A 10,461-nucleotide genomic window follows, 5' to 3' on the forward strand; every position below is an offset into this window, starting at 1 on the left:
GGAAGTAGAGGTGAGCTGTTGCCATGGTGACAGAGCTGCGTGCTCGGATCCGCACCTGTTTCCGCATTCCGTCATCGATGTGCACGCGCGTGGAGGGGGCGGGAGGCAGCGGGCCGTGAATGTGGTCGGAGCGTTGGACTGTGGAGGCGAAGAACAACTGTCGGTGCAGTCAGGCGGTCCGGTGGAACAGTCCGGTGGGTCCACAGCGGAGGAAGGATCGGCAGCTTCCACGCGGTAAGACTGCGAAGCGTGCAGCCCCCCCCACCCCCCCCCACCCCCTCCCATCACTGCAGCCTCCATAATGTCTCCATCCTCCTCCCCGACCTACAGGCCAGTTCGACACCAACGCCGTAGAGGGTTCGGCTAAATCACATCTTTATTTGTGCATGCGCACTCAGGTCACGCGCTGACAAACGCGCACGAGCACGAAAACTTAAGCGCAGATGTTAAATATAGAATGTTCACGTCACCGCGGCGCAGTGACGTGAGGCGGGGAGCCGCATTCCTCCAAATACCACATTGTTCGTCACGTGACTCAGGGCCTTACGTCACGATGTTCAAGCCGTCAGCCCTGAACGGCTAACAGGTTATCTGCATGAAACTTTCTCTCTGGACATACATGTTTACATGTATTAATGCACACTTGTACGCATGTTTGCATGCGAGTGCATGTGTGCATGTGTGTGCATGTGAGAGCATGTGTGCATGTGTGCCAGTATAAATGTGTGCATGTATGCATGAGTTTGCATCTATCCATGTGTGTGCATGTGTGCTTGTGTGTGCATGGTTGCATGCGAGTGCATGTGTGTGCATGTGAGAGCATGTGTGCATGTGTGCCAGTATAAATGTGTGCATGTATGCATGAGTTTGCATGTATCCATGTGTGTGCATGTGTGCTTGTGTGTGCATGTTTGCATGTGTGTGCATGTGAGAGCATGTATGCATGTGTGTGCATGTGTGCTTACGAGTGCATGTGAGAGCATGTATGCATGTGTGTGCATGTTTGCATGTGTGCATGTGTGTGCATGTGTGTGCATGTAGTTTTGAATCTTCCAGGTGAAATTCCCACCTGTGCGGCTACAGCAGATGACCTGATATGTTAACGTGTCATCCACTGAACGTAAAGAAAGAAAATCTGTTTTCTGAATGAGATGTTGTTCCACATCATTAGAATCCATGAAAATGCCGTTGTTTTTTTTTTACTTGTCCTGTCTGTCCAACAGCAGAGCAGACAGATGAGAGCTGAAAGCCTCGTGTCGGACAGATTTTAAAGTTACAATAGGGGTTGTGAAATGTTTGACACACTGGGTCTATATTTGAATAAACCCCCTTTGTAATTTAGGCTAAATTTTATTAATCTCACTCATATCTGTATCTTTCCACCTTTATCCACCTTCCATTGACGTGTTCTCCCTACCATGACAAAGGTGGATAAAGGTGGAAAGATTTCATGTAATCCATGGACACCAGTGAAGATCACAAATCATTGAAGAAAAAAGGTTCAGAGCTCTGTCTAGTGGGTCTAGATGACCCAACTCCCAACGGTAACCTGCCTAGGATAGAACAAGGGTTACAGATCCTTTATGTGGTTGTTAAAGTTTAGCTGAGGGTCAAACTGTACTCCTAGGATGGTGACTGAGGAGGAAACAGTGATGATATGACTGCTGAAAGTGAACTGGGATATTGAGGAGGAAATTATCTGCTGGGGGGGCCAACAAGGAGTGCCTCGGTTTTGCTGCTGTTTAGCTGTAGGAAGTTGCTGTTCCACGTCTTTATCTCCTCAAGGCATGCGGTGAGATGGGATGGAGCTGCAGTGGAGTTTGGAGCATTTTTATGTAGATGGTTTATGGTTGTCCACATGAATATTTACATCACCAATAATAACAATGTTGGTTGACATGGAGCAGAGTGATGTAAGTAGAACATGTATTTCAGGCAGAAATAATGAATTTGGCTTGGGGGGCCGATATATAAGAAACATTGTTCTGACATATGGAGGTTTAGACATTCCATGGAAGAAAAGTCAGGCAGTGATAGTGGAGAAAGTTTTAGATCAGCCCGGTGAATGACGGCTAAGCCACACCCCCACGTCCAGAACTGCGGGCTTTCTCCATGTAGCTGTAACCTTGGGGGCAGGCTTCATTTAGCACTGAGAAGTCCCCTGTTCTGTGCCAAGATTCAACCAGGCACAAAGTCCAGTTTTTTATCCAAAATATGATCATGGACAAGGAGGGTTTTGTTTGAAAGAGATGTGTGCATTAAATAACTCCATTTTGGCATGAGGCAGATCTGATGGTTGATGCAGCTGTAGACTCCTTAGCACAGTGCAGTCCACTCCATGTTTTCTGTTTAGCCCAGAGCTCCTCAAAGAGGGGGGGGTCTGATGGCTGCTACGTGATGCAGGTGCGTCAGTGTTCTGATGACGTGAGGCCAGGGACCAAATGGAGGGTATTTTTCTATAGACATTTCGAGGTCGTCGCAGAAGTCCAAGCTGTTTCACAGGGGAGGTGGAGGTAACCGCCAGTTAAGAGCCAATAACTGGGAAACGGAGTACTTGAACACGATGCCTGGTGCTGTTTGGAGTTTCCCGCTTCCAGATGATGTCGCTCAGCTAGTGTTTGTCACTCCAGTTGAGTGAGAGAAAAATAAATAAATAAAAAGAGGGGGAAAAAGAGAGAAAAAGCTGAGTCCAAGGTGGAGAAGCGGTGAACAAACGCCTCCGTCCTCTCCTGCCTCCCGTCACAATACGATATTATAGTTATTAACATCTTAAAATATACTATGACTTTAAAATGCTTTGGCAAAAGTGACGTAATGGTTGTGCATGTAGGGACCAATCAGGTAGCAGTCCCAGATTAGGTAGCAGTTAGGGTACTGTTATGGACCCTATGTCTAGGGGTGTGGGGCATAACACAAAGAAGAATAAAATAAGAAAATGACCCAAAAGGCAAGAGGTAAGCCCTCAAAAACCACCAAATTTAATAAAGCTGTGGAAACCAATTTCTGTTCCAATAAGGATTTATTGTCCCAAATGTAAAGGTGACAAAAGGAAAGAAAAAGGAGCATCTAACTTCAGGGTGAACACAGGCCAAAATAATAAACAAAACAGAACTAACTCAAATGCCAAGGGATCTACTGTACCTAACTTTCCAGAAACCAACGTAAAAATAAACGACAGAGTCTGACCTGTCTCCCTGAACCTCAACCAAAACAGGAGAAAACAGTCAAACAAAATGGCAGTTCACCCGTACTGCTCTACAAACACAACAAAAATCCTAATACAAGCTACACCAAGAAGCTAAGCTTCACAAAGGAGTTTACACAGCCAAAAGGCCTCACACAAACACTTAAGTTTTGTCAGTGGGGGGAAGGACAGACAGAAACTCCAGCCAAAGACCCCCCCCCCCCCCCCCCCCCCATGGGGGTGTGGAGATGCCAGGTTTTTAAAGTCCCATCCTCCAATCACGTGGAGCCATCAATCAATCAAAGCACCAGTACCAGTCACTCATCTTCCAATCCTGGGCAGCCACAAGGCCTTGGTGCAGCAATCCAGGTCACCTGAAAAAAACAGAACTTACACACATACAAAAGTACTTTCACCCACCTACACGAACACTCAACATACAAAACATCAAATACAAATAAAAAACATACACAAATATGACAAGGGTCGTAACAGTAAAGATCAGGTAGCTACATGCGATATTGCACCATAACCAACCTGGTTTTACATATATACTGCCCCTCTCACCCTTCCGCAGGTGGTTTCTCACACCAGCTCGGGTCCTCTACCAGAAGCCTGGGAGCTTGAGAAACTGCCCAGTATCTTAGCTGTTATATATATATATTGCCACATCCACCACAACGGCTTTCCTCTGTTCTTTATCCACCACTACAATGTCTGGTTGGTTCTCCATTACCATCCTATCAGTCTGGATCTGGAAGTCCCACAGGATCTTTTCCCTCTCATTCTCTACCACCTTCGGAGGTGTTTCCCATTTTGACCTTGGGGTTTCCAGTCCATATTCTGCACACATGTTCCTGTATATTATTCCAGCCACTTGATTGTGGCGCTCCATGTGTGCTTTCCCTGCCAGCATCTTACATCCTGCAGTTATGTGCTGGATTGTTTCAGGCGCCTCTTTGCACAGCCTACACCTTGGGTCTTGTCTGGTGTGGTAGATCTACACCTTGGGTCTTGTCTGGTGTGGTAGATCTACACCTTGGGTCTTGTCTGGTGTAGATCTACACCTTGGGTCTTATCTGGTGTGGTAGATCTACACCTTGGGTCTTGTCTGGTGTGGTAGATCTGAGCCTCTATGGCTCTGGTGCTCAGGGCTTGTTCCTGAGCTGCCAGGATGAGTGCCTCAGTGCTGTCCTGTAGGCCAGCCCTTTCTAGCCATTGGTAGGACTTTTTGATATCAGCCACTTCAGTTATGGTCCGGTGGTACATCCCCTGCAGGGGTTCGTCCTCCCATGAGGATCTGTCCTCCAGCACTGTATCCTCTGCTCTCCATTGCCTGAGACATTCACTGAGCACACTGTCAGTTGGGGCCTTCAGCTTGATGTATTCATGCATCTTGGATGTTTCATCCTGGATTGTGGCTTCTACGCTCACTAGTCCTCTGCCTCCTTCCTTGCGGCTACCATACAGTCTCAGGGTGCTGGATTTGGGATCGAACCCTCCATGCATGGTGAGCATAGCTGTTTATTGCCTTGGTCTTATTTTTGCCATTGAGCTGGCTTCGCAGGACTTGCTTTACCCGTTGGAGATATTTAGCTGTTGCAGCTTTCCTTGTTGCCTGCTCCAGGTTGCCATTTGCCTGCGGAATTCCAAGGTACTTGTAACTGTCCTCAATGTCTGCTATTGTTCCTTCTGGGAGTGAGACCCCTCCTGTGCGGACTACATTGCCTCTCTTTGTCACCATCCGGCTACATTTCTCGAGCCCGAATGACATCCCAATGTCAGTACTGTAGATCCTGGTGGTGTGAATCAGGGAGTCAATGTCACGCTCGCTCTTAGCATATAGCTTGATGTCATCCATGTAGAGGAGGTGACTGATGTTGGCCCCATTTCTGAGTCGGTATCCATAGCCAGTCTTGGTGATTATTTGGCTGAAGGGGTTCAGACCCATGCAGAACAGCAGTGGGGACAGAGCATCACCTTGGTATATCCCACATTTGATGGACACTTGTGCAAGTGGCTTCCCATTGGCTTCAAGGGTGGTTTTCCACAGCTTCATTGAGTTTCCTATGAAGGCTCTTAGAGTCATGTTGATGTTGTACAGCTCCAAGCATTCAGTGATCCATGTGTGTGGCATCGAGTCATAGGCCTTCTTTTAATCAATCCAGCTCCTTTGGCTCCTCTGCAGTCTCTATCAATGCCCTTCTGTGTGTTGCTCATGTATTGATCCATGTGCCTATTTATCTTGGTTGCAATGATGCCTGACATGAGCTTCCATGTTGTGGAGAGACAGGTTATTGGCCGGTAGTTGGATGGGACTGCACCCTTTGAGGGATCCTTCTGGATCAGGGTGAGTCCCATCACTTAGCAGCTGGTTCATTTGTGCTGCCAGGCACTCGTGGAGTGCGGTGAGTTTCTTTAGTCAGTTGGCATGTATCATGTCAGGGCCCGGTGCTGTCCAGTTCTTCATCCCTGAGACTCTTTCTTGGATGTCTGCCACTGTGATGGTTACTGGATTCTGTTCAGGGAGGTTGCTATGTTCTTTTCTCAGAGAGACCAGCCACTGGGCATTGCTGTTGTGTGCTGTCTCTTTCTCCCATATACTTTTCCAGTACTGTTCAGTTTCTAGCCTTGGTGGGTCTGCTCGGCTGTTTTGACCCTCCCACTGAGTGTACACTTTTGCAGGCTGAGTTGTGAACAGCCTGTTTATTCGTCTGGCTTCATTGTCTCTTGTGTACCTCTTTAGGCGGCTGCTCAAGGCTAGGAGCCTTTGTTTGGCAGTTTCCAGTGCTTCAGGTATGGCCATCTGGCTGTATCTCTTAGGTACTTGCTTTCTCTTCTTTTTGCACATTTCTTTTGCACATCTTTTCACCTGCACTGTTCTGTAAATAGCTTTTTAAATTATACTACCGTGATGTTTGCATTTATGCTACATTTTCTTTGTTCTTGTTTTTTTATTTCATTCTAAGTCTTTTTTCCCCCTCTGCTGTCAGTTGCTATGGTGACAAACAAATATCCCACGTGTGGGATCAATAAAGTATTTCTGATTCTGATTCTGAAATTAAACAGGGGCGCTGCCATATTGGATTACTAGTGCTGCCATCTGTGGGATAAAGCTAAACCCATGCAAGAGAGGCCCAAGTCCAGGAATTGGGCCTCTCTTGCACTCAATGCATTTTAAATGCCATGCATACTCAATACATTACAACAGACTTGGGACGTTTTTGCACATAATCAGATAGCTTTTCCCTTGAAGACCATAAAACATATCTCTATTTTGAAAAATTGTGGACTTCGGCCCCTTTTGAATTCACCGATTCAATTAAGTTAAATCAATGTAAAAAAGTTAATCTTTCCAACATCCATATGTGGTCCTATCACCCTCTCACGGTGGAAAAGGTATTATCTGAGCTTGACATACCCTGAAACATACCTCCATTTTTGGAACTGAAAGCTGAGGCTTTCCACTTCCTTAGCTTCAAAATTACCGTGGTAACTAGCATAACCTGCTTTCTGGAATACCACCCTGAAATCACACTGGAATACTACTTAAAAACTTGAAAAGGGTTATTCTAATTGGCTCCTCATTCTTTCTCAGCTAATCATCCCCGTTTCTGCTCAGTTTCATCTGTTCACACGTTTTTCCAAACTGACCTCTGTGTTTTTCTCCTGCAGGTCATGTAACTTCTCTAGGAGCATGCTCAGGCAGTGTTGTGCTGGCTTCAAGTGGCAGGAGGTGTGAGGTGTGACAAAGGATCATGGGAGATGGAGGACCTCAACAGACTGAGGGAAATGCCCTCCTCAAAGCAGTTTTCCAGGGAAAGCTGAGACTGACCCGCCTGCTGCTGGAGGGCGGAGCTTACATCAATGAGGGTAATGAGCGTGGAGAGACTCCCATCTGTGCGGCCTGCTTGGCTGAGTATGACGATCCACAGACAAGGCAGAAAATAGTCCGGTACCTGCTGGAGAAAGGAGCTGACCCCAACATCCCTGATAAGACCGGACGTACGGCTTTAATGCATGCCTGCGACAAGCAGGCGGGAAAGGAGGTGGTTTCTCTGCTGCTGGAGAATGGAGCTGATCCCAGCCTCAAGGACTACTCTGGCGCCTCAGCTCTTGTGCACGCCATCAACAGAGAAGACCGTGACACACTGCAGGTGCTGCTAGATGCCTGCAAAGCTAAAGGGAAAGAGGTGATCATCATCACAACTGACACGTCTCCATTAGGTACCAAGAAGACAAAACAGTATCTCAACTCACCCCCCTCCCCAGGCATTATTGACAAGCTGTCTCCAGCCTGCATGTCTCCTTCTGAAGTGGAGATTTCCACCTCCTCACCTGCAGGACACCAAAGTGAAGGCAAGAACCAGATCTTCAGTTTTGCACTAACTCCTGCATTACCTTTACCTTCAACCCGGCCCCCAGGGGACAAAAGGCTGCCACCTCGTAAACTGCTGAAGAGACTTAACTCTGAGCCCTGGGGTTTGGTGGCCCCTTCGGTGCTGAGCAGCCTTTTTCAGGAACGAGTAGACTGTGGTCTGAAAGAGGAGAGCAGCCATGATGTCAGCACTGAGATGAACGGTTTGAACATCACAGAGCCAGTCAGACCTCTTCTGTCCAGACGGCACAGCATTGAAACTCATGACCCCTGCTCCCCTAAACCAATTGACCGGTCTTGCTCTGAGGATAGTGCTGCCTTATCTGCAACCTCCTGGGCTGAAAAAGTCCAGCAGCATCAAACCTTGTACCGCAGGAACACTGCTCCAGAGCCCCAGGACAATGCTATGGTGTCCCGGGCCCTGGCTCACCCAAAACTCACACGAATGGATCACTACGAGTCGGACACTCACCTCTCTCCAGAGTCCATTCCAGGATCACCGGACTCCGGACGGCTGTCTGTGGAGCGTAGGAGGTTAAACGCTTCCCCCCTGTCACTGGTTACAAGTTCATCTAGGGAGTCCCTGGAAAACATCCCTAACTCAGTGTCCCCCATGATCATAAGGCGGCATCCCCCAGGACTCTTGGAGCGCCGGGGATCTGGAACCCTGTTGCTGGACCACATGTCTCACACCAGGCATGGTTTTCTGCCCCCACTTAACATCAACCCACAGAGAACCATTCCTGACATCCGTGCAAATGGAAAAGCAACGTCCCCAGTCCACTCAGGGCACAAGATCTTGGTCCCAGTGGCACCAGCTTCACCAAAACGTGGTCCTGACTTCAAGATGAAGAAAAAACTGATGAGGAGACACTCGATGCAGACGGAGCAGATGAAACAGCTCTCCACCTTTCAAGAGATTCTGGCGGAGAAGGTCTCCGATTGTAACGGGGACTGATGACCAAAGGAAGCGTTTTTGGTTTCTGCCAAGACTTTGTGTGAAAGAGTATCGTTTCCTTTGGATGACCAGTGGCTGCCAAAGAGCTCCTGGTCAATGCAGAAGTTCAAACTATAATAATATGAATGCACTTTTTACAGTTAACTGAATTCTACTAAGTTCATATCAACATGGCGTGGTGAATTCCAACACATGTTCTATTGTCATATACAGAAACCCCTTTCAGGAGCTTGACAGGGAATGTCCCCACAGTGCAGTAAGTGGTGAGACCAGTGCACTCATGTGAATGTGCTAACATTAGTGCACTGGTCAACGTGTTAACATGTTAAAATGTGTTTTCATTGATCTTTTAAAATGCCGTCTGATTGAAAATCTTGCAGAAAAGAAACAACTTTATGTGAATAAACTTTATTATCTTACAGAAGTGTTTGTGTCCGTTTGGAACATTCCAGACAAGAACTTTGAGGGAAACGATTGCCACAATCTTTATGTCTCAGATCATCAGAACAACGTTCTTCACTGTTTCCCTGATCCACAACGAAAAGGATGGGAAACCATCCAGAAGGTGCTAATGACTGAAGTAAACCAGGTCCTTCACGGTAGCCGGTGAAGTTCATCAAAAAAACGTAACTTCATTGTTTCTAGAGAAGACAATAAAGATCAGCATGGCTGTTAGTACTGAAGACACTCAGACTTTGCTGGCATCTTCTAACATGTTGAAGTCCATCAGAAGATCTGTTTGGAGCAGCGTTCCTGCTAAACTCCTTATTTCACTCAGTCCTGAAGAGGCTGGAAAGGAAAGCTTCACAAAGCCCTGCTTTTACAGACCTTTCTTGAATGTTTCCCATTAAGATTTTTCCAGTCAGTCGGCAGCTCTTGTATCTGACGTCTGCTAGACTTCTATTATTGGTATTGAGTCCATTACAAATCATTCTAAAGTGATTGGGTTCTGAAACCTCTACAAACATCTTTGTAAACACCAGCCTGTGCTCATCTGTGCATAAGTCCACGTGTTCTGCTCTCTAGTCCTCAATTGTGCCTAATGATAGGTGTTGATATTAGGGTTAGTGAAACTCTCCCAGAAGAACTGGGTGTGGTGGAGGTTCTAAAGCCTGTTTGACCCTGGAGTCACAATCCCACTCTAGAGCCATAGAAATTGAGAGTCACAGTCTCGTTTTAGCCTCTGGAGTAACCTAATTGGGGATTAGAACCCATAATTAACCCGTCTTGGGGCGGACAGGTTATCATTCAGCCATAACTGGTGTCTGTTATAAGAATCAAAAAGAATTATTCCAACTCCAGAGTCCAGAATCTCACCGTCTGGATGACGGCTGAACTACCTCTGATTGTTTCTTTTAGGTGTGTTGTAAAACTTTTAGATTTACTTCCTTTTGAGAAAATGATTAGTTACCCGTTTATTTCATCAGTTTGAAAGCTTGTTTTGAAAACTAAATAAAAAAATCATGTTAAATTCATTTTAAATAATTGTTGAGCTATTTAGAGAATTATTGAGGCTTATTTAATGTTAACGATAGTATATGTACATTTTATAAAGATGAAATTGAGACCGTCCAGCATTGGTGTAATTTATTCCCCAAACACAGATATTTTGCCAAACAATAAACCGTTGGCTGAAATATCAGATCTCATTGTTATTAATATTTACTCTGTTCAGTATCATCTTTGCTGTGATAATGAAAAGCCAGATATTATCTGTCTTTGATATACATACATTCAGAAGGTCCCCCCAAAATGTAAAACATTGAATTAAGAATCAATGAAACTGTTAAAGGAGCCAAACGTAAAAACAATAGAGTCAAATAAAAAAGTCTCTTATTTTAATGAACGACTTAATTTCATTTTAGGATTTCTTTTTCCCGTCTGACTGTGATTTCTTACAGTTTTGGTATCAATGTTTTGGAATGTTCCAATTGTTCCACT

At 45.9% G+C, this 10,461-nt stretch overlaps 1 protein-coding gene across 4 annotated transcripts; it reads left to right on the plus strand.

Annotated features, from left to right (window-relative positions):
- The first annotated feature begins 94 nt into the window (after positions 1–94).
- On the plus strand, positions 95–8,944 carry ankrd34a (ankyrin repeat domain 34A). Of its 4 annotated transcripts, none has more exons than XM_078933754.1 (3): positions 95–234; positions 5,931–6,007; positions 6,860–8,944. In XM_078933754.1, exon 3 carries the CDS (start codon positions 6,943–6,945, stop codon positions 8,518–8,520), a length of 1,578 nt encoding a protein of 525 aa, XP_078789880.1. In that variant the 5' UTR covers positions 95–234; positions 5,931–6,007; positions 6,860–6,942; the 3' UTR covers positions 8,521–8,944. The 4 variants fall into 4 exon arrangements, with proteins under 4 accessions (XP_078789880.1, XP_023819641.1, XP_023819640.1 ...); XM_023963873.2 differs by having other exon boundaries at positions 5,931–5,980; XM_023963872.2 differs by lacking the exon at positions 5,931–6,007.
- Positions 8,945–10,461: the final 1,517 nt, after the last annotated feature.

This window comes from Oryzias latipes, chromosome 16 (assembly GCF_053564925.1).
Source record: "Oryzias latipes strain Hd-rR chromosome 16, Olatipes_Hd-rR_3.1".
Lineage (NCBI taxonomy): Eukaryota > Metazoa > Chordata > Actinopteri > Beloniformes > Adrianichthyidae > Oryzias > Oryzias latipes.